At 36.9% G+C, this 24,865-nt stretch overlaps 1 protein-coding gene across 1 annotated transcript in view; it reads right to left on the bottom strand.

The window, feature by feature from the left end:
• Positions 1-24,575, bottom strand: part of HELB (DNA helicase B) — a 29,899-nt gene extending 5,324 nt beyond the window's left edge. Inside the window, exons 1-11 of the mRNA XM_069491115.1 lie at positions 24,389-24,575; positions 21,649-22,059; positions 20,219-20,388; positions 16,636-17,514; positions 13,299-13,473; positions 12,017-12,158; positions 9,394-9,548; positions 5,940-6,021; positions 5,511-5,570; positions 4,128-4,341; positions 3,150-3,293 (exon numbers count right to left, since the gene is read on the bottom strand). Of these exons, the coding sequence (XP_069347216.1) occupies positions 3,150-3,293; positions 4,128-4,341; positions 5,511-5,570; positions 5,940-6,021; positions 9,394-9,548; positions 12,017-12,158; positions 13,299-13,473; positions 16,636-17,514; positions 20,219-20,388; positions 21,649-22,059; positions 24,389-24,575 (2,619 nt within the window). The remainder of the gene's footprint in view (positions 1-3,149; positions 3,294-4,127; positions 4,342-5,510; positions 5,571-5,939; positions 6,022-9,393; positions 9,549-12,016; positions 12,159-13,298; positions 13,474-16,635; positions 17,515-20,218; positions 20,389-21,648; positions 22,060-24,388) is intronic.
• Between the last annotated feature and the right edge of the window lie 290 nt (positions 24,576-24,865).

Genomic DNA, 24,865 nt, shown 5'->3' with positions numbered 1-24,865 from the left:
ACAGGTTCACAACCGACTTGTAGAAACCCAGCAACACACTTTAAAGCCTGCACGCAGTGCTAAATCTTCCCTAATAAGAAACTTTGAAACAACTGCATGGGCTTTATGTGTAAATGCGCTATCCCACTGTTACTTATAATGGCAAAACATGGATGCCTTACATAGCCAATAACAGAATAGAAAAATAAACACACACACACACACACACTTGATATATTAATACTATTTTGCAAACATCAAAAATGCTTTAAAATGTAACAAAATTTTAAAAACTGGATACATAAAGAATGGTCACAATTGTACAACAAAATAAAATTACTCTGATCCAACAAAGCATGTCAAAAAGAACATAACTATGTAACACAAAACAAAACAAATCACAAGAAAAGGAAGAAAATGCTATCAAAATTTTAATGAATCTGTCTCCAAATGGAGAGTCTTTCAAATCCCGTATTTCATATACCCAGCACAGCTCAATTTGGATGCTAAATTTTCATCAGAAATACTTAACCTATATTTAGAGTTCATCAAATTTATAGTTGAAAAAGGAGAGTCACATATCCAAGTTGTTCCAAACATACTTAAGATGTTTTCCAATGACTGAATCTTAGTATCAGTTTTTTAAATTAAAATTCTATTCCTCATTCACTCTAGCCACATTTCCAGTGCTCAATAGCCACGTGTGGCTAGTGGCTACCATATTGGATTGTGCAGGCTTTCAAAGGCCCTAGGAGGTGATCTGGGCCCCCATCCTCCTGCCCTCTTACCCTATAGTACTTCTCCTACCTCATCCCCTGCCACCCTCCCACAGTGGACTCCTTTCTATACTTGCTATACTTCAAATATGTCAGACAGACTCCCATCTTAGAACCTTGGCCTTCACAATTCCTTCTCCCTAGAATGCTCCTCTCCCAGACATCCATACAGTTAAACTTCTTTACCTCCTTTGAAGGGGTCTTTGGTCAAATGCCATGTTCTCAATGAGGCTTACACTGACATTCTACTTAAAATCACAATTGCACCCACCCTCACCTCTTTTCCATAGCATTTACCATCTTCTAACATCATAGTTTTTTTTTATGATTGTGTCTGTCTCTATTGCCTTCCCCACCAAATGTAATGTCCTTTTCATGGACTGACCTATACCAAGCACCAAGAAAATAGTTTGACTCAATAGATATTTGTTGAACTGAATTGAACTTGGAAGAAACAAAATGTGCTGATATAAGATAACAATCACAAATGTCCTCAGAGCTAAGAGATGCTATTTCAACCATGAAATAAGAACTAGATTCAATGAAAGATAGCTATCCCAATCTCAACCTAGTAATAATAAAGACTCTTTCACATTTCATTTGTTCATACAGAAAAACTAGATTATAAATTTGAGCAAATCTCTTAGAAAATGGAGCAAAATGATAATAAGATAAAAATTAGGACAGTTTGATAAGAAATTTAGGTAACCAGTTCTAGAGGTCTAATATCCACATATAGTAGAAATTCTAGAAAGACAGAACAGAGAAAACTGAGAAGAAATCTTAAAGAAATTATTCAAGAAAATTTACCAAAATTAAAGGACATGAGTTTCCAGAATTAGAGACGCCCATCATAAAGATCCCCAGGAGAAATCTATCCAGGATTTCACAGCCAGTAATATTTCACTTCTAACAGCTGGTTTGTTTTATCCAATAGACACAGTCAACTGACTGCTTCTGTTTACTCTGGGAACTCTGATTTCAAGGGAACTAAAAGCCAAATCTGAGTCTACCTTATCAAGCAAACAGGAAAGCACGCACATGCACATTCCAATCACCCCTGGCATGAACTGTTTTACCATCTTTACCTTTATTTTCCCCTTGACATCATTTCTTTATTTTTTTTAAAAATCATACTGAATGGTGGGCACTTTTTATAAGCCATTTCAAATTCTTTTTAAAAGTGACATGAGGTAAGTTAATAAATAAAACCCCATCCACTTAAAAAAACAAAACAAAACTCTATTCTAATTAATATTTGCTTACTAGTGAAGATACAGGCTGACTTAAATTTTCCTACATAAAAATGAGAGTTGATACAGCCTCCCTGTTAAGGCAACACAATAGCAGCAGAGAGGGAAGCTCAAAACAGTAGACAACAGATCTTCCAATAACTTATGAGAATTCAAGGGTATGAAAATAAAGCTTAAAAGCAAGTTGCACTAAATGCAATATGCTATCCTGGAACAGAAAAAGGACATTAGTGGAAAAACTGGTGAAATTAAAATATGGTGTGTAGTTTAGTTGGCAGTATTATAGCAATAGTAATTTCTTAGTTTTGACAAACATATCACAGTTATACAAAATGCTAACTTTAAGGAAAGCTGAGTGAGCGGTATATGGGAACTCTCTGTACTAGCCTTCCAACTCTTCTGTAAATCTAACACTACTCCCAAATAAGTGTAAAATTAAAAGAAGAAAGTGGCTGTCTCAAAAAGGTGGAGGGAGAGATTACATTTGTCAAAACTCATCCAACTTTATAATTAAACTGTGTATGCAAATTATACCCCAATAAAGCTGATTAGACCAAAAAGAAAAGCAAGTTACAGACGTATAGAAACATGATGATACCATATGTAAACCTGGGTAACATAGAAAACAATTACCTATCTTGTTTCTGCATGAATCGGAAACACCAAATTCGGGGCAGAGTCACTTGGGAGGAAGGGGAGAGGCAGGCTCAGGAGTAGGGTAAGGCAAGTGAGGCACTCGCCTCGGGCACAAAATTTAAGGGGATGCCAAGAAACTCAGCAATCCAGATGAATAATATTTTAACGTAATATCTTTGAAAATCAAAATTAAGGCACAAAAAGATACAGGATAAACAAAATATCAAAACTTTAAATAAAGACAAGATTAGTACAGTGTCATGCCAAGCCATACCGGAGACTGAGACATGTAGGGGAAGATGGAAAGGATGAGACTTTAACCGTATCTTAGCTCCTGAAGCAAAACAGAGCAAAAGGCTAGTGTCTGTATAACATTTTCTATACTTTTGTGCATTTTGTTTCTTAACTAACAAAATAAAAGCAACAAAAATTACAAAGAAAACAATGCAGGGTACTCTGTGACTTGGTAAGCTATTCAGATAGCTTTATAAAAGTCCACTCTTACCTGAAAGGTGTGAATAGTTCTTGCCCATGCATGTTTTATGTGACAACATTTCATTAATTTCTTAAAATCCACAGTTACTTCCAAACCGGCCATATTACTAATGGTCAAAAATCTTTTCTTTACAAAAGTTACATCGGTTACATCCTGTCACCAAAATAAAGAATTATTTTGTATGTCTTCAAATATGCACACAGTAAAGACATTCTATCTTTGGGTTGAACATAAAATATAAGCATCTTTTAAGTAAAATAGCATGTATATTCATTACAATTAAGAATTTCAAAAGGCTTAAAATCTAAACTTGAGTACAAACAATATATCCATATCCAGATATTTGAATAAACACAAATAGAAGTTTTCGGTCCTTGAAACTTAACTTCAGTTCTTAACTTCAGTTTGACACTGTGAAGAACAGTCTATGTTCTTTCTTATTTTGAAAGAAATAACTTTCATTTCTTTTATTGATTACATAACTCTGTAAAGACTCCGAAAAGTTTGCTTTTCTTCACAGCTTTCAAAGAATACTGTAAGTTTAGGAGGGTGTCTACACAATGAGAACAAATAACAAGGCAACCACTTCTACAGTTTCTATATTTAAGCAGCAACCAAGGAAATGATGCTGATGCTTTTTAAAATATGGGTCTCACTTGTGCCTTGCTTTTTGTTACTCAAATATTTCAACTTTCTTAAAAATATGCTTCTTCACAAAGTCTTCCAGAAAATAAAAAGAAGGGGCACTTCCCAACTCATTTTATGAGGTCGGCATTATTCTGATACCAAAAACCAAACAAGATATCACTAGGAAACTATAAAGGAATATCCTTCATAAACATGGATGCAAAAATCCTTAACAAAAAATTATAGAACAAGAATGTCAACTCTCATATAATTAGATTCTTAATTAATTGTAGTACAATTAAAAACCCCAAATATATATCTCTAATAGGTAAAAAGGTATTATTTTCTGTTTTCACTTACATTTGTAATAAAAAATATTTCTCCATTGCACAGTCGAATATTACTTTCAAAGTCATGCTTATTTTTAGAAAAATCATGAGGAGTGGGACCGTCATCTAGGTCACTGTCTTGCTGACTTCCAGAGGTGTTTTCAGGCAGTAACTCTGAGAGGTACGCATTTTTGGTACAACAAATTTTATCACCGATTCCAAATACAAGTCTGTTCTGATGGTCTCTGGGTTAGAAAAAATACATAATCAAAGTTTGGAAAGTTTCAATTTCATTTGTTTAAACATTAACTCCCACTCAGACGTGATCCAATTATCAATATGATTTCCACACTCTCTGTACATCACTTTCATTCTCCAATGGTCAGCAAGAAATCAGGCTTCCATAGCTGTCGTCTGACTATTTACACACATTCTATGCGTCTCCTCAAATTCAATGACACTTCCCAGCCAAACACTTTCAAGTTAGATATTTTGGCATAAATGCTAATGTCTCTCTTTACCTCTACATTCTAAGTTACCAAAAATCTCACTGATTCTTCCTTTAAAATTCATCCTTCCTCTCCAATCTCTGCTATTACTACTCTATTTCAGGTCCTACAACATATTTCTGTTGTAATGATTATGACACTATATCAGAGTAACAGCAGCAAATTGGATAAAGAGTGTTGATACGCCAGTTACTGTGATAAGGGCTTTATTATTTCATTTCATTCTTACTACAACTCTGTAAGGGAAATTCTGTATAAGTATCCTCTTTCACATACATGGGAAGGGGAAGTTAACTGGGGAAGCTACCAGTCACCACTGGGATGCTGAGCACATGGCCTCAGGCCCACGCTTCCTAGCTCTTTGTCAAGCTCCCTCCAGATTTTTGGGTACCTTCCCTCAGCAGACAGGAGCTCCTCCTGTACCTTGTACATCTCTAGGATCTCACCACTTGGCAAACAATAGGTACAGTTAAATTCAAGAGAAATGAATTAATTTCTCCTATGTATGAACAGAGTGGCTTTTCTACACTCACAAGTCTCTGATGTACACTCACTAAGGTGCTTTCTGCAGGCATCCCATTGCTAAGGTTCTTAGAAGCTCTACACACACATTAACATTTTAAAATTCTCCTGAACTCCCCACACTCATCTTGGAGAAGCTGCAGGTTGCCAACCTGGAAATCATAAGGAAAATTTCATTCCTTATTTTTCTTCTTAATACACTCACTACCCAAAAGTCAACTCCTAAGGATATACATTATATTTAATTGAAGAGATGACTATATTTCACAAATGAGGGGAAAATGTTTTTAAATATGTGGCTATGATAAATGTCAAAGCAAACAAAAGAACAGCGAATCAAGAAGGGACTGTCCTCGAAAGTTTCAGTTCTTGAAGACACTCACTTGATGAGGTGGCCTGTGTAGTGCCTGCAACAGCAGTCGTTGATGAGGTCACAGTCTTGCCTGAAACACATGAGAGTGCAAGGGTCACCTTCATGGTGTCTGTTATGTGCTTATCTATCTCACCAACAATTATGATATACCGGAGTCTCTAAACAGTTTCCAGAACTTTCTCCAGGAAAAAGTATTTTTGTAATTTTTATCTTAACATAAACTTTTGTTCTATTCAGATTTCCTACGAGTTTTCTAAAGATAATATTTGGTAGAAAAAGCCCTATTTAGAAAGTACCTTCTGCCATGTCTAACAAAAAACACCCCAAAATAAGAAAGAGAATTAATAGTGATGAAATAGGAGAGTCCCCCATCCAAACATTAGTAAATTTTGAGAGTAAAAGCTAGATTAAAAACATTAAAATATCATAACTGCTTTACCTTCTAAATGCAATAAATTGTGATGTTTTTGCATCTTGTAAGTCATTTTCTTGCAGTAAAGTTTTAACTGCAGAATATAAATCTGGTAATTCAAGAGAAACAAGTTAACACAGAATATCATTAAATTATAACACTTTCTATGGAGAAATTATTAATAATTCAGAATTTCTGCTAAGGGGCCAAAGAAAACAAATGGAATGCAAGTTCACCATGGAAATGTCAATGTCATCCCTACATCAGCCAGAGCAGTAGGAAAGGGAATGGAAAGTAGAGTTCCAGACATCCCACTTTCAGCAGAGGACAACCCTGGCCAGGAGGGATCCTAATTTGCAATATACTCACACTGTGTTCACTGATGGTTTGTTTCTGAATGCTGAATTTAAGCAATGAGCAAGAGTATAAAATGGGTAACAGAACTGCTAATGTAAAACTTCCTGTTTCAAGGCCCTGTGGTAGTAGCAGTAATGAGTTAGAATTTGAGAATCTATATGCTTTATGTTATTTCACTTAATATTCACAATACCCTTTTGAGGAAGGTATTATCATATCCAGAGCTGATACTTAGCTGGTATGTACCAATATAAAATACTGCTGTATTAGCTGGAAAATAGCCACTCCCCTAACACCACAATGCCCCACCCACTTCCCCAACCACCTCTTTCTATCTCTCCAGACCTCCCCACAATTCAGCAACTAAAAGGTGGACCCTGGCACAGCGGGAGACATCCATTCCAATGGTGCCCATGCCCCCCCAGCTGTCAAGTAGTGTGACCTCTAATGACATCTATATTATGAATGTGAAAACTTAGGCTCATGGAAGTACAAGTCATTCCCAAATGGGGCAGGGTAGCCTTCCTCCCTTTTTTAGAGCCCAGCTGATTGGCAATGGTGACATCTACTTATAACTTGTCCCTTCACACTGGAATGCTGAGAAGCAGGCTTCCTCTAGTCTCTCTTGGTAATAGTATAAAAGGGCAAACATTTCTCAGGAGAGAGAGAAGATATAAAAATCAGGGCAAGAACATTCTAGGATTTTGTGTGCTTCCCTCATAGCAGATGAATCATGGAGGAATGAAAAGGCCCAGGCTTTGTGATGCCCTGCTCTGGGAAGACTACATTATCTGTTTGCCGAGCCCTTCATTTTTCAGATGAAGCGGATTTGTCACTAGAAAATGGTCAACCCCTGATCTGCCAGAGCAGGGATTTCCAAAGTTCTCCCCGCACGTTGTTTCCTTTTACAGGTACAGGATCTTACTATTCTATACCTTGCTTTTTTCACCCTCTCTACATCTTACAGATCAATATATATACTGCATTTTATTGATTCTAAGATATACATATTTCTCACATTGTAGCATCTCTGAAATTCTAGTGCAGATATGAATACTGTCAAGGTATAGTAAAATACTTTGCGATAATGGGTATAATTTACTCAACAATTTTTTTTTTTTTTTTATGTGAGACAGAGTCTCCCTAGGTTGCCCCAGCTAGAGTGCAGTGGCATGATCATAGCTCACTGCAACCTCAGACTCCTGGCTCAAGTGATCCTCCTGCCTCAGCCTCCAAGTAGCTGGGACTACAGATGTGCACCATTATGCCCAGATAATTTTTCTATTTTTAGTGGAGACGGGGTCTCACTCTTGCTCAGGCTGGTCTCAAACTCCTGAACTCAAACAATCCTCCCACCTAGGCCTCCCACAGTGCTAGGATTACAGATGTGAGCCACTGCATGACCAACAACTTAAATTATTGATGAAAAAGTACTATATGTTTCACTACGGAATATTTACTCAGTTTTCTTAAAGAAGAGAATAATTTTCTAGCAGATTTTAATTAAGATAGAAAAACAACATCAAGTAAGCTCTGCTACCACTCTGAAATGGACAACATATTTTTTTTTAAGTACATTCCCATTAATGTAAAGAATGGGTACCAGAAATAAAACTAACAATATTTTAGGTAGATCTAAATGGAGTAGCAAAGAAAGATAGCTACTTAACCATCTAAGTGTCATTTTCCTCATCTGTTGTCAGACCTACTATTAACTAAGCTGTTGTGAGAATAAACATCGCCTATTAAGTATTTACAACATATTTCCAAATCATGAAACAATATGCTGCTTATAATCTAATTTATGTAAAACTAAACTAGATGATACATGTTTGTATATGGATATAAGGTTTAACCGGATAAGCACTATGCTACGGATGTGACCTTTATGGGGTTGTCTTGGGGGAAAAGGAGAAAGGAAGATTCCAAGGAACATACATTTTTACTTCAAATACTTCTGTATGATTTGACTTTTTTGAAGGAATATAAATTATTTCTACAATCAAAAACCACAAAAAGCCATGTTATAGAACACTATGTATATATCAACCCACTTATTTAAAAAAAAAAAAAAAAAAGAATATTGTAACTTGTAACACTAACCCAGAGCAAGTGAGACTGGTGACACACACAAAGGAGAACAGGTGTACAGATAAAGTTGTATGTCACTTAATTTCACATACACAGTGAAACTAGGTAAGTAGAAAGCATACGTAAAGATATATACTGTATTGTATACTCTTGGCAACTACAATAAATCCTCAGTAATAATCATTTAAATCTTACTAAATCAATTTTGAGTAAATCATTACATTATTTTTTTAAAAGTTTGCAAAGTCAGTATAACGCAAGTGAAGATCAAAAGAGGTTCCATCTATTTAAATAAATTAATTTGCAATAGCTAATTTAATAATAGCTATTAGTCACAAAAAACTAACATTTCTATAGTGCCTCATAATTGATGGATGTCTTTGAGCCTCACCACAGCTTCACAGGCAGTGGTGCTATTAGATATGATTCCCATTTTACAGATGGTTCAGTGGACGTGACACAGGTCATATACACAAGGGAGAAGACTTCCTGTCTCATGTTCTTTCTCAACCCTGTCACACTGTCATCCTAACACCCATAATTAGAAGTGATGTTTGTTCATTTCACAAAACAGAACTATTAGGAATTCAACTTGACAACAGTTTGACAGCTATAACTATTGTTTCACAGCAAAATAAAACTATTTGCTTTTATTAGTATGAAGTATTTGTACTTAAAATAAAAGTATTTGCTTTTCAATTTGCTCTAAAAGAAAAACTTCATTAATTAAGACTTGTTTTCTCCTGAATGAACTTGGATTACTAGAGCTTTGCTTTATTTTAAATGAAATCATCTACGTCTATTTATTCACTCAACAAATATTTACTGAGCACTTACTATGTATCAAAAGCTTACTTCTTAAAATTCTAGCATATTCTGCTTTTGATGATTAATAAGTTAGTTTATTGATTTTCAGTGCCTCATTTTTTACTAGTGATATCTTTACCATCAAAGTATAGCTAGTCATTTAGTAACTGTATTAAAAACTGAAATATTTATATTTAATCCTCATATCCGAGAATTTTATACTTACAAGAGCGATGATTACTTTTAGATGACTGAGAACTGGCATCTTCTTCTGGGAGTCTGACAAAAATAAATGTCTTATCTTGAATTGAGATGGGGAGTGTTGGATTATCAGAGATATTTAGTTCTGCATCAAATTTTGGAAACAGGCGTCTTGAGATGCTTAAATAAAGATAAAATACATAAAAAGCATTATCATCCAAAAATGTGTTCATATATGATCAGAGCTTATGTCCTTATAATACTTAATATCTGTTAATAGATAATAATAAATAGGGAGAAAATGCCACCTAGATATACATTTTAAATAGTAAATGAGTTTTATAATAGAAGACTATGTAGTTACTGTACTACATTTTAGCAATTGGTCTTCAACCCCTAGCAAACTAAAAGCATCAGAAAAAATTATCAGAGGACGTAACTAAGCACCATTCTGAGAACTTGGCTTACTCATCTCCAGACCACAAAAGAACCATACAGGGAAGGTATCACCCCCATTTCTCAGGTGAGCAGCATGAAGCTTAGTCGGGCACAGTGGGTTGCCCAAGGCCACAGAGACAGATGCAGGAGAACTGGAAAGCAAATCCAGGCCCATTTGGCTCCATATCCCTTTCTACTTGAATTAATTTGGACTCCCTGGGGCCTTTTCCATCCATTTACACCACACTCTTCTCCTTTCTTCTGTGTATATTGCACATATTCCCAACTGAACCATTTTCCCATTTTCCCAACTGAACCAAGGGTCCACTCCTATTTGTCTCTATTCCCTCCTCATCTTTTCTTCATTCTTGTATTTTCCAAGACCAAATCTCATCAGAAAACAAAGTAAGGTACAGGTGCCTTGTCATAACAGAGCCTCTCCTTGGTTATTTGGAAGAAGAGAAGACTGACTCCCCAAGCAGACCTAACAGCAGGCGGGTGATCAGAGGTGGGGAAACCCTACTGTGCCATCAACTTTTCTCAAACAAGACTTGAAAGGGAGGAAAGAAGAAGGAAAAGGCTGTCCTTAGTGTAAATAACGCAGATTTAATTGGAGTCTTAAGAGTCATCATATATTTTTCTGTTTTGCTTTGGAGCCAGGACATACAGCATCCTTCTATCTCTAGGAGCTTTTCCCTGGTATATCACAGGAATCCTTCACAGTCAATAAATATTCTGGGAAGATGATTAAGAAGAAATGATGAAAGGAGCACAGCTCAAACCAAATGATATTGAAAGAGTTACTTTAAAAAAATTCCTGAGTTTCAGGTAAAATTGAGTTCTAAGAAATCTAATGTACTTTAGATTCTTCCAAGTTTTCTTGGCCTTAAGAATGAGGTGGCCTTCTAGAAAAAGCAGAAGGATTTCAGGAAAAGAATATTACACATCCAACTCCATTATTTTTCTTAATGTATTAATATAAACTCACATTGTCTACCCTATTCCTGTTCATGTCTCTTCTACTCCCACTATCCTGTCCAGGGTAGACAAGGGCAAAGAGAAAGTAGGTTCTGAATGTTCTATTAATAGTTTCTGCTGACGCCCAGCCAAGGAGATATTCAAGCAACAAAAACAACACTTAGTAATAAAGAGTAAAAAACAAAGATAAATTTTGCTTATCTTTGTTTATCATTGATTAAAACACCCTCTTAGTAGTCCAAGGTCCCATCACATCTATAGACTTTAATATAATCACAACACTTGATGCTAATGACAGGGATATGTTCTGAGAATGCCTCGTTAGGATATTTCATTGTTCTGTGAACATCACAGAGCATACTTACACAAACGTACACAGTATAGCCTACTACACACCTCGACTATATGGTGTATAGCCTATTGCTCTTGGCTAGAAACCTGCACAGCATGCTACTATACTGAATGCTGTAGGCAACTGTAACACAATGTAAGTATTTGTGCATGTAAACATACCTAAACATACAAAAGGTACAGTAAAATTATGGTATTGTAATTTTATGGGCCCACCACCATAGACACCATCTGTTGTTGACCAAAATGTCATCATGTGGCACATGACTATATTAAAATAAATGTCATGAAATAGTAATAATTGTGATTTTCTGATATATGGATTATGGAGAAACCAAATGCCTAAGCCCACAGAGGATCACTCCAAAGCCTTATGCAAAGATAAAGGAAAGAGAAGGATTCTTTTTCATTTAAAGTGTAAGTAATGTGCCACGGGTGCCTGCAGGATTCATCTAGTAGTGAAAAACCACATTAAATATTTTTGCTCTGGGCTTTCCCCCACAAAAATTAGGGGAAATTTCTTCCCCAATTCTCCTTTTAACTCAAATGAGCTCATTTCCAAGACTCTCTTCCCTCTGGGTTTATTTCAGTCTCTAAGCTTAATGCAACTTTAATTCGTATACACATTTTTAAAATAAGGAAAACACATCCATTCTTAAATTTCAATAATAAGCTTATGTTGGACCAGTAATAAAAAACATTAACTTTGTTTTTCTAACTATGGGGCAAATGGTATATAGTTAAAGGATAGAAGAAGCTTGCTAAAAGTTATAGTATTAATAAATGTATCGCACTAAATCATTCTAATTCAGAAGTCAATGTTTTAACCTTTTATTCTTAATACAAAAGAAAAGAAATGCAAAATGTTAGTTATATTATACCTTGTAGCATTGTCCACAATTAGCTGAGATTCTGCTCTATGGTTTGTCTTTAGCTCAATAGCACAATTTCTTGACTTAAGAGTCTCAAAAAGATCTTTCAGCAAGTTACCGGGCTCAATACTGGGTAACTGTCTAATATCACCTAAAAGGAAAAAAAAGAATAGATACAGTAGGTTTCAGGTAACCAGGATTTTAAAATTTAGAAAGCATTTTTATTTTTCCCCACTGATACAATTATACGATTATATGATTACTAATATGATTATAAAGACTTATTCTGAGGGAAAAAAATCAAAAACCATTGTTTAAAATTATTTAAGAATGTCTCTAAAAATATTTAACAAAAAACATTAAAAGTAACAGCATAAGATATAAAAAATAGTAATAACACAATAAAGTAACAAAATCTAAGTTGAACTTCTTTCATACCTATAACCACAGGAAAACTGTGCAGGGGCAACATGCAAAAAAATAAACAAACAGGCCTTAGATATCTAGTATTTAGTCACCTTTTCAATTCCACTCAAAGTCTTACGAAACATGGGAGAATCTACGGTCTCAAATACATAAAATAAATGTATAAAATATAAAATAAACTAAATGCATCCGATAACAAATAAGTTTCGGTAATCTAATGATAATGTTCTGCTCTATTAAAAATCTTTTTTTTGGCTTGAAACAAACAAACAAACCTAGAGATAAGAAAAATATGTACTGGGTGGAAATAAGGAGAATGCTTAATCCATTAATAGAACTAACTGCATACAATATATCCTAAAATATCTAAAAAACTGTATTTATATACAACTTGATTCTCAAATTGCAATTTTTTTTTCCCATTAAATCATACAGTCTACAGATCACTATTACCCAACAGAACCTAACTGAACCTCCTCAGAATTTAAAGCACTTCAGAGGCTGGTGAGGTCTAATTTGAGTTATATTACTAGCTTAGCATTATAAAATAACTTTTAAGTGGTTTATAATTCAGACTTTTTACTATTTTCTTGATTTACTCTGAGTCTGTGACATTTTTGCTATTTTAATAGCCATCATTTAGGAGATTAGCAGTAACCCTTCACATCCTGGCCTGCTAATATCCTGGCCAAAACAAAGAACCACCCAAGCTGATTAGGAGAATGGTCAGTTTTAACTCAGTGTAGCTTTGGTAGGCATTCCGAGAAATGGTTTTCCATCTTTAGGAAATGATACAGTAAAATGATACCAACTAACCACAATATTTTGAACAAAACTTCAGAATTCCAACAATATTTTAACTTACCAAGGATAATAAGCTTTTTAAGTTTGGAGTGCTCACATAATAAATTTAAAACAGATTTGAAGATGCCTACAGATACCAAACTCCCTTCATCCACAACCAGAACTCTAACCGAAGCAAATTTCCATGGCCTGTCCTGGGTCGTCTTATTTTTCCATACATAGAAGCTATAATTGACCTACAAGCAAAGCATGGCATTTCTAAAGTCAGGTTATAACATTCATAAAAATAAATTAACAGCAAGTTATTTTAAAACAAAACTCTTAATTTGCAGGAGGGAGGGTAGAGAAGCATAAGGAAAAGGCTAAAGAAACAGAACATAAAAATTATAGGGATGAATATTCAGAAAAAGACTCATTAAACAAATCTAAAAACAAAAAATGATCAAATAGTTTCTAAAATTTGCCTCCTAATGAGTAGTGTGTTTAATTTAATAAGTTTCATACACAGCACTATGCCACTGCAAAAATCTCAACACTTCTCTCATCACTCGGGACCAGAGAAAGCTCCCTACTCTTTTCCATTCCCAAATAAACATTCTGTTGGCCTTCTGAGATACCCAACTTAAGCCCTCTTCTTCTCCTAACTATATTACTCCATTCTGGAAATAAAGTGTTGCTTTCTCAACATAAATATAAAAATACTACTTTTTCTTTCAAGTATTCTAAGCTTCCTCATCTCTTCAACATTTTGAAACCTCACTACCTCCTCAACAACTAAACAGCAAAACTACTTGTTACAAAGGTAATACTATTATTTTTAAAATACAGCTAAGAAAAAAAATTAGTTACAAAATTGCAACCAGAAGATATTCTACATTTTAGTGTATATCATTTGAAAAATGGTTCTCTGTTATAAATGTGGATATGTATAGGTTTGAGTATTCCTAATCTGAAAATTTGAAATCTGGAATGCTCCAAAATCCTTAACCTTTTTTGAGTGCCAAGACAAAGCTCAAAGGAAAAGCTCATTGGATCATTTCAGATTTTGGATTTTCCACCTGTATATATATACAGATTTTTAAAATGGTATCATATCATTATTTAATTTTTCTACCAAAACTAGATTCAACATGTCTATTAAGTAAAGCCTTCATATATCCCACCCAAAAGTATCAATTCCTTTCAACAAAACCCTCATTCTCTCAGGGGCCATGTCTCCTAATAGTACATTTGGAATTACCTCTGATTGTTGCCTTTCTCTCATTTAATACATTCAATAGTTATCTTAGAAATGCCTGACTGACACTTTCCACTGTATTTCCAGTGCTACCAACTCAATACAGGCCCTATCTATGAGCACCTTGAGGACTCCAATAGTTTTGTAGCCAGGTTCCCGTGTACACTAGCCCAAGATGGGACTGCCAAATAAAATATGGGACACCCAGTAAAATTTAAATTTCAAACACACAATAAAAGGCTTTTTAGTATAAGCATGTCCATGAAATATTTGGTATTAATACATACTTATACTAAAAAATTACTTGTATTTTTATCTGCTATATCTGGCAACCCTAGTCCAAGGATGATAAATAAGTGGTATAAATGCTACTCCAATGCTCTTTCTGTGCTCTTGAACTCTCTCTTGAGCCCTTGAACTCTCTCTTGAGCCCAAATGTGGCTTCAGAAATGTTCTCTTAGCATCCAAGTAGATATTAAGGCATTAGCAATTAATCAGGGTATACACATAAGATGAAACTTAATAATGATCCCTCTGTGGTCTTTCCCCTTCTAATTCAATCCTTCAGACTAATCAGACATGAAGGCATAGTACAAAAAAGCATAAACGGGTCAGAAGGCTCTTCCACCAAGAAGCTACGCTGAACTTCTCCAGGTCTCCATTCATTCATGTAATAAATAAAGGTAATGGGCAAAATAAATTTTGAGATGCCTCATGGCTCTGTGATTCTATATGGTCTTCCTTAAAGCTGTTTTCTTTATTTCACTCTCTTGCTTAGGAACCTAAATGGCTCTCTAGTAACTAAAGTTCAAGTTTTGTTGTTAGGTGTGCAAAATCTATAACAAATGAGGAAATTAGGGCACCATGGAAAGAGCAATGAACTGGGAAATTGCAATTCAAGTCCTAGTTCTGCACCTAACTGACATCTTGGGCAAGTTGTTTAACATCCCCAAACTTCAGCTGGCTTTTCTATAAAAGTGGAGATAATATCGCTTTATCAAGGATTTCATGAGGTAAGTCAAAATACTTTAATAACTTTAAAGCTTGAATTCACTGTGTAAGCCAAGCTTAATTTCCATTATTCCGCCACAGACTTTATCCCAATCACCTTAAAACCCTCCACGCATGCACACTATGATCATATTCCTCAATGCCTTTCTCCTAAATAAAATACCCTTCTCCCCACCTGAGCCTCCATGTCCTTCAGGGTCCAATTCAACTACTTTCTTCAAAAATCCTCCAACTACCAAGTTCCTTTACCTATAAAATGGCAGGTCAGGGCTAGAGGAACCTCCCCCAACTCTTTACAAGCTTAAACTCCACAACTCTTAATTACAGCTCATACTATTTTCTTCAAGAATATGAATTCATTTGAAATTTTTATTATGTGACTATTATTTGCCAGGCACTATTCTAGGTGAAGGAAATTGAGAAATATACCAAATGATTAAAATCTTCACTTTCAGTCTACAAAGTATAAATCATTTCTTTCCATTTCTGATGCTACTCAAAATATAGTCTGTGGACATGTTTGCAACAAGTCCCCATGAGAAATAGACAATTGTGCCAGGATCTAAATTAACTACATCATTAAGCATACACTTTGACTCAACTGATGTTTTTTTCATTAAGACTTTCTTTTTTTAAGACAGAGTCTCACTCTGTCACCCCAACTAGAGGGTAGTGGCATCATCATAGCTCACTGCAATCTCAAACTCCTTGGATCAAACAATCCTCCTGCCTCAGTCCCCACCCCTACTCCCCAGTAGCTGGGACTACAGGTGTGTGCCACCATGTCTTGCTAACTTTTTCTACTTTTAGGTCTTGCTCTTGCTCAGGCTAGTCTCAAACTCCTGACCTTAAGCAATCCTCTCACCTCGGCCTCCCAGAGTGCTAGGATTACAGCCACCGTGCCCAGCCAAGACTTTCTCAGTGAAGGAAGTAGTGCACTGATTTACTTTCTGGCACTAGCTTCTTTCTCACTACAAACCAGTAACAGTTTACAGACTGGCTGTTTTAAAAATAGTACTGATCTAAATGATTAGATATTGTAAGACAGGGATCTAGGAGATATTCAATAAATAACCACTGATTGTTGTAAGAAATAAGTTCGTCTTTAAGGCAAATGTTTTATCTACTGATGAAATGTCAAAGGTTTTACCTGACATAGGGTATACGCATGGAAACCAGTTTTCTGTCTCAGTAAGCCAGTTGCTTTCCCGGTAGGTGCCGTGAGCAAAACTTCTATAGCCTGGACAGAGTCTGGCTGGCTTTGCTCAGTGAAGGTAATCCATTCTTCTGGGACATCCTGGTCTTGCTCAAAATCTTCACAAGCTTTTTTTACTTCTCTTTCTTCCAGCTGCTCTATATGCTTAAAAAGATGGCTAACAATTGTGGTCTTCCCACAACCACCTTTCCCACTTATGACTGTCACAGCATTAGAGCAAATCATTTCCAAAGCAGCTACCTGATCCTGATCCAGCTGGACGTCACTTATTTCTGCATTAATTTCATTGTCACCATTAGTCCAGATATGGTCACCACTGTCCTGTGAGTCTACGATATCCACAGGATTTTCTAATCTTGTCTCATCGGGTTTGCTTTCACTCAACGCATCATCACTTCTTGAGTTCTCAGGTTTTGTGGTGTGAATAGATGCAAGCACCTTTTTGACATCAACATGTAAGTGCCACGGAGGACTCTTCATCAGGTCACATATTGAAAAGGCAATGCTTCTTTCAGCCTGGTAAAGGTCATAGGGGAAGACACAGGCCTTCTCACATGCTACCACACCAATATTCTTCAAAAACTTCAGCGACTCCCAAGCGTCGTGAAATGGCATATGCTCCGACAATATCGAAGTTAAGTCAGCTTCTTCAACATATGTGTGCCCATGCTCTCTACACATCTGCTTCAGTTTAGAATACATTATTAAGGCATTTTTCTCCAAATCAGTCATCAACTGGAGAAGAGACGTGCACTGACAAAATGCCATCCAGCTTGCCTCACATCGCAGAAGTTTCAATTCTCGGTAGGTTATCTTTAAGAAATAAAGTTCAAGTTGCTTTATAAAAATTATAAATGTTGATGAATATTATTAGAATTACAGTAAAAACTATGTTATTTGTTAATAATCTTAGTAAGTCCCAGAACATTTGACTTTTAACTAAATTTGGAGGAAAAAACTATAGAACTAACATCACTAACTTTTTTAACACATTGACTGCCACACTAGAAAACAAATTTTTTTTCCCTGGGGTTTTATTATAAAACGAAAACAAAAAAAGTTTTTCCCACAGTGTTGTATTATGAAAATAGAATAAAAACTTTGAAAACAAAACGATCCTTCCTAATTTAATGAAAAATTTGTTATTTTTTTTTATTGTTTTCTGTGCATGAGTTCTACGCGACTCATATGGCACTAGAATCAATTTTTACACCTCACGCCAATTGAGTTGTATGTGACTTACAACATACTGAATTTGTTTCGGAGAATTGAGGCTTCATATGTTTCACAAGGCCCTGGGCTCAAAACTAGCATAAGTTAAACACAACTCACATGGCAGTTAATGTGTCAAATTGTACTGTAATTAGAGATCTACATTAATTTTTAAATCAAAATTATATTTTATCAAAGTAATACACATACAGTTTTAAAAGTCAAATAATACATAAGGCTTACCACAAAAAATAGGAATCTCCGCCTTACACTTTCCCATGCCTTCTAGGCAAAATCTCCAACACTTTTTAGTTATTTCTTCCAGCACTTACCTCCACATTTGTCAGTACTATTTATATTATTCCTTGATTTTCAAAAGAATTTTAGATATTTATTAACTCCCTACTATGCCAAGTCTTCCCCTGTGGAACATCACTCTATCTTACCCATCACCTCCACAGGTGCTGCATCTCCTCCCCCCATCCTTGAAAACAATTGTACTATACATTTTGTTGATCAATTTTGGCCAAGCAGGGTACCTATGATGCTTATGTAAATAGGAGTCACAGCAGAGTGACATGATGTACTACAATCATATTAATTTTTGTGCTGAAATCAGTGTGTATCATGAAGTTAACATCTGCTTCATTCTCTTGGCTCACTTAGTTTTCTATGTGTCTCACAACAATTCTGCCCAAACTCTACATAAGAGGTATAGAACTCCCTTCACCACAATCCACTGAGCAGGTCATTTCCCAGCTCCACTTTTTTCGTATCACTCCTGAACCCTCCATACATTTTATGGACTGAAATGTGTCTCCCCCAAATGCATATGTTGAAGCCCTAACCCCCAGAACCTCAGAATGTGACTATATTTAAAGGTAGGGCCTTTAAGGAGGTATTAATAAAGGGTAAATGAGATCATTGACCTCATTAATGAGGTCCTAAGGGTGGGCCCTAATACAATATGACTGGTGTCCTTTTAAGAAGAGATACACAGATTGGCACAGAAGGAAGACCATGTGAAGACAGAGAAGATGACCATCTACGAGCCAAGGAGAGAAGCCTCAGAAAAAATCAAAATCACGCCGACACTTTGATCTCAGACTTGTAGCCTCTACAACTGTGAGACAATAAATGTCTGTTGTTTAAGCCATCTAGTTAGTGGTGTTTGTTATGGCAGCCCCAGCAAACTCACACAATACTTGGATGGTGGTTTACATGCTAAATGGTGGGACCTCAAGCCTCCTTTTCCCATTTGAGTCCTAGAATGCTGCAACCAGGCTTAAATTCCCCAAGTATGATCCTTCTCTGAGAAGAGTGACTGGACAGAAGAAAAGACTTCCAGATACGGACATGGGGGGAAGGGAAAGGGCTGTTCCCTAATGAAAAACCTGAGTCACCGTCAGATAATCCCTGCCTTATCCTCATCTGGTGTCCCCAAGTTTGGAATCTCTCAATTGAGTATCTTCAACGTGAACCTCTCTTCCTCTATTCTCTTGCTAGGGTGGGAAGTGGTAATCAGTTAATGTCTATGCTGGGAAGAGAATCTAGGGCTCTCTAACAGTTTTGTTGGTTTTTTTTTTTTTTTTTTGAGAGAGGGTCTCACTCTGTCACCCAGGATGGAGGGATGGAGTACAGTGGCCTCATCATAGCTCACTGCAACCCTGAACTCCTGGGCTCAAGCAATCCTCCTGCCCCAGCCTCCTGAGTAGCTGGGACTACAACTAAATGCCACAAAACCTGGTTAATTTTTCCATGTTTTCTGGAGACAACGTCCCACTATGTTGTCTCTAATACTAAGAACAGTAAGTGGATTCATTTGTAAATGATGTTATTGTGCCTAATAAAAATCAAATGATATCATGATATACCATTATGAATAATGAAAGTTTTCAATAGCCCAAATTGGGAAGTGGGAAATTGAGTTGCACAGCAGAATGGACTCGCCAAACTCATAAAAACTTTTGTCTTCAATGAGATCTATATTTAAGTTGCAAATGACAATTTAGTTACACGAAAACATTTGTTATGTTAAATTAAATTATACATTTAAACTAATACTGATAACTTGAATGTCATCAATTTTGTTATTTTGTTTTTCATTTGTAAATGTATTGACTTAACAGTTGAATAAGAGCTATAGGCATAAGAAGTTTGTGTTTAGCTATAACATTCGAAGAAAAATAAGGCAATCTTGGGGTCCACATAAATTTTTTTCCACTGAAAGAGATGCAAAAATTGTCAAACTTGAGAAATCCCACCTTAACAAGGTTACTAAATGCTGAGCAAATGTCTTACTTACTTTACTAAATCCAAGTTTCCATGGATGCGTACCTAAAATTTCTTCTATCTTTGCCAACACCTCTTCAGAACCTGAGTTGATGAGCCATTTAAAGTGTCGAGGCAGCAGAATCAGAAGGAATTCCATTATTTTCGGAAACTTTAAAGCTGTCATTACATTTCTAAATGGAGCTACAGGATACCAGAAGAGAACAAAAAGAACAAAGTAAAACATACAAATGAGCCCAAAGAATGACTGATTTGTAGGACTTTCTCATTTAGCACAACCAGTTCAAGAAATCCAAGTCAAAAAGAAATCAATAAATTTGTTTTAACCAGTAAGAAAATTGATCACATTACGACAACTGCTTTGTACTGAGATGGTTTTCATTATGTATACCACCAAAATTTATGTTCTTTAAATGCTTAGATAACAACTACTTAGCCTTTTGTTTCCTGTTGCTTATAATAGAATCAGAATAAAAATTTTGACTCAATTATATAAAGATAAATTTAAAGCTAAGGATAAAAAATAAATCATTTACATATAGACCTTTATTTTCATTTTTCCCAACTGTAATCATGATTCTTTTGTCATTGAAGTCATTAACTGATGTACCACCAAACTTATTTGATACATCTAAGAAATGAAATATTACATATATATATATGGATGTTCAGATAATAAGCCGTATTAAAAAATTATTTGAAACCATTTTTTTTTTTTTTTTTTGAGACAGAGTTTTGCTCTGTTGCCCAGGTTAGAGTGAGTGCCGTGGCGTCAGCCTAGCTCACAGCAACCTCAAATTCCTGGGCTCAAGCGATCCTCCTGCCTCAGCCTCCTGAGTAGCTGGGACTACAGGCATGCGCCACTATGCCCGGCTAATTTTTCTATATATATATTTTTAGTTGTCCATATAATTTCTTTCTATTTTTAGTAGAGACGGGGTCTCACTCTTGCTCAGGCTGGTCTCGAACTCCTGACCTTGAGCGATCCACCCGCCTCGGCCTCCCAGAGTGCTAGGATTACAGGCGTGAGCCACCGCGCCTGGCCTTGAAACCATTTTGGACAGAAATCTTTCCAAAATGGATTACTCGTATCCTTGTCTTTCTCCTCTGCCTTCTTAAACAAATAATTAACAACTGAATTTTTTATTAATGACTCAAAATAATCCCTATGAACACAAAAGTTAAAGAGAGAAAGAGTCACAATTTTAGAGCTGGAAAGGAAATGGCAGGATCTTAAAGGTCATCTCATACAATCCTCTCATGTTACAGATAAGAAACCTGAAATGTCAAGGGCAAATTCCAAAAGCAACATAAACACAGCTTTCAACAAACTAAGTTTAAAAAGGAATACTATGCCAAAATATGACAGTGGTAATATTTTAAACACTCTAGTCATTAAATATCTCAATCATACTAAAACTCTATGACAAACATCACACTTACTTGTGTTTTCCATAGGAAGACGCATCTCACAATCTGGTAGCAACTCTTCCTGTTCTTTCTGTGCAGATTGTTTTTGATCTTTCCTTCTCTTTTCCTTATAAAAAATTCTGAATGTTTCCCTAAGATTTTCAAAGTTTAGGTCATTATAGCTTGACACCTCATTTACCCATGCTAAAAATTTCATGCGATCATCATCGTTGACCTGACACTCTTTAAGAAAGGTGGAACAGATTTGTTTTTGATTTGGTGGTGACATATCAGACTGTAAAAAATAAGATGGAAATCCTTGAAGTTGATAGGCCCTCGATCCCACAGGCTTTACTTGTACCTTCACTCGCCACCAAGGACCCGTTATTGGAAAACGTCCAAACACAGTACATTGTTCTTGAGTGTTTTCATCAGGAATTAAAACTAAAAAAAAAAAAAAAAGTTAACTTAGATTTAAAAACCTCTTCCCTAATGTTTCATCAAACTTACCACTGTCTTTAATTCTCTCTATAGTACCCTACACGGACATTTATTAGGGTGCCCATAATAACTTTATCCTGCCTGTTTTTCTGTCTCCCTCTACTACACTGTAAGCTCTCTACAGCAGGACAGTGTTTTATTTATCTTTGTATTTCAAAAGGCAAGCACAGTACATGTTAAATGTCTGTTGTTCCTCTTCTAAAACTAGTCTCCTCTCTGCTATTCTGACCTCAGAATAGCCTTCATGGAGTTTCTGCAAACTGGGCTTCATGCAGTTTCTAAAAAAGAAAAGCCATGGTCCTTTGCCCAAGTTGTTCCACTTCCCTAAAATGTTCTCTTCCTTACTATTTACAACATTTTCTACAGACCTCTGCTTGATTTTCACTTCCTCAAGAAAGTCTTCCTTGAATCTCATGAATATCACATCTCAACACACTATTTACTATTCTTTCTAAGCACTAAGTAATATTATAGTTACTTCTGTGAAGTATTTAAAGAATATCTGTTGGCCGGGCGCGGTGGCTCACGCCTGTAATCCTAGCACTCTGGGAGGCCGAGGCGGGTGGATCGCTCAAGGTCAGGAGTTCGAGACCAGCCTGAGCGAGACCCCGTCTCTACTAAAAATAGAAAGACATTATATGGACACCTAAAAATCTATATAGAAAAAATTAGCCGGGCATAGTGGCGCATGCCTGTAGTCCCAGCTACTCGGGAGGCTGAGGCAGTAGGATCGCTTGAGCCCAGGAGTTTGAGGTTGCTGTGAGCTAAGCTGACGCCACGGCACTCACTCTAGCCTGGGCAACAAAGTAAGACTCTGTCTCAACAAAAAAAAAAAAAAAAAAGAATATCTGTTTAACTCACTAGAGGGTAAGCTCCATTAAGACAGCAAACCTTGTCATTTTACCTCTCTGGGTTATCCCAGTGCCAAACACCTTGCTTGAAACGTTCCAGCCAGTTGATAGTACTGCAGAATGAGTGACTAAACCCTTCACAAATACTTGAAAATTTTCTGTCTAAACCTACACTGTCCACCTGTTTGGGACAGAAAAACAAATGAGAGGTAATGGAAATCAGAAAAACAGAAAGGAGAAAGCAGTTATAGAAAAGCAATAAGGAGGAAATGGTTGCAGAAAAATATAAAGAGGGAATGGTTATTTCAGTCTTAAAGAATGAGGTAATTAGGCCACAGAACATGGACCACCAATCAGACAACAGCTATGGAATTTTCCCCATCATATATATAATAGAAAAAATGATTGGAACATAATCTTTAAGTCATGTCCATACCTGGAAAGAATTCAGTCCCCAAAACAGTGACGGATAGTTATGAATAATTATAACTAACCTTTACCTACTAGCATCTGAAAGGAAAAACATAGAAGTAGACAGTGTCTTCTCCACTTGTGGAGACAGATCTATTTCCCCTTACTTTCCTTTCCCTTTGCATCCTTAAACTTTCCTTACAATAAATTCTTTACGCATATTTGCTGAGTGTCTGTCATCTCTCTCCGTGGAATGTGGAATGGGCCAAGGCTTGTGATTCTTCCAAGCCCAGAGCCCAAGAACTGGGGCAACACTTCACAGTCCAGCTGTGGACTGAACAGGACTGTGACACACTTATATGTGGCTATTTAAATTAAATTTAAATAAAACTTAAAATTCGGCTCTTCAGTTACACTGGCTGCATTTCAAGTTCTCAATAGCCACATGTGGCTAGCGGCTATTGTATTGGACACTGCTGATATAAAACACTGCCATCATTCCAGAAAGTCCTACTGAACAGCACTGGTCTGCACATTACAACATTCTTAGTTATCAGTCACAAAGTCCACATAACAGGTGCAATTTACAGCATAGGAAACTACACAAGGTTAACATCAACCACAAGGTTATTAACACAGGTTCATGAATCAACAATGCATCGAGGTGTTCCTTGTGGGTTTTTTCCCCCATAAGAAGCTGAAGAACAATCATGTATTTTACTCCAGGCAGTATAGGGTCATAGTTAAAAGTCCTGATTCTGGGTAGGAATACAGGCTCGACGTCCACTGTTCCCTCAGCTGTAAAACTATCTCAAAGAACTGTGAACATGAAGACGAGATGATACAGGTAAAGGGCAAGCCTAACAAGTCGCTGCTATTGTTACTATTGTATCCTAAGTAGGATGAAGCTGCTAGGCCATCTCGAAGGATGCCTGCCTCCGGACAAAGCCAGAATGGGAAACACTTGGTTCAGTCCCCTAATCCCCCCGTGGGGCAGGTGGCTTCCTCACCGCGGAGGCTCCCCGGGAGGCTGCCGGCCTTCACGCCCCCACTGCAGAGCTCCTCGGCGTCCACAAACACCGTGTCCTCGTCCTCCTCCACATCCTCCCTTAGGTAGTCATCGTCCTCCTCCACCAGGTCCTTGGGTGGGAGCAGAGGTCCCCGCAGTGTGACCAGGTGCTGACTCGACTTAGCCATACTTCTCCGGAACTCAGCACAAACAACTCCGAAAAACCCGCGCTGACCGCCTTGCCATGATAGGGCAATCAGCGCCGCCGGGACACGTCAGCTTCCGGGAACGCGCGGGCGCCAGTCAGCGTGCGTGACTCCGCCCGGGCTGCGGGGCGAGCGGGGCGGGGGCGGCGAGGAGTCGTGGGGGGCGGGGCGAGGATGGAGGGGGCGGGGCGAGGATGGAGGGGGCGGGGCGAGGATGGAGTGCGGCGGAGCGAGGGGCGGGCTCCTCGTTGAGCCTTGCACGGGGCGGTGAG

This window comes from Eulemur rufifrons, chromosome 16, assembly GCF_041146395.1.
Source record: "Eulemur rufifrons isolate Redbay chromosome 16, OSU_ERuf_1, whole genome shotgun sequence".
Classification (NCBI taxonomy): Eukaryota; Metazoa; Chordata; class Mammalia; order Primates; family Lemuridae; genus Eulemur; species Eulemur rufifrons.
Note: the sequence above shows the minus strand (reverse complement) of the source record. Positions and strands in the feature narration are given on the sequence as shown.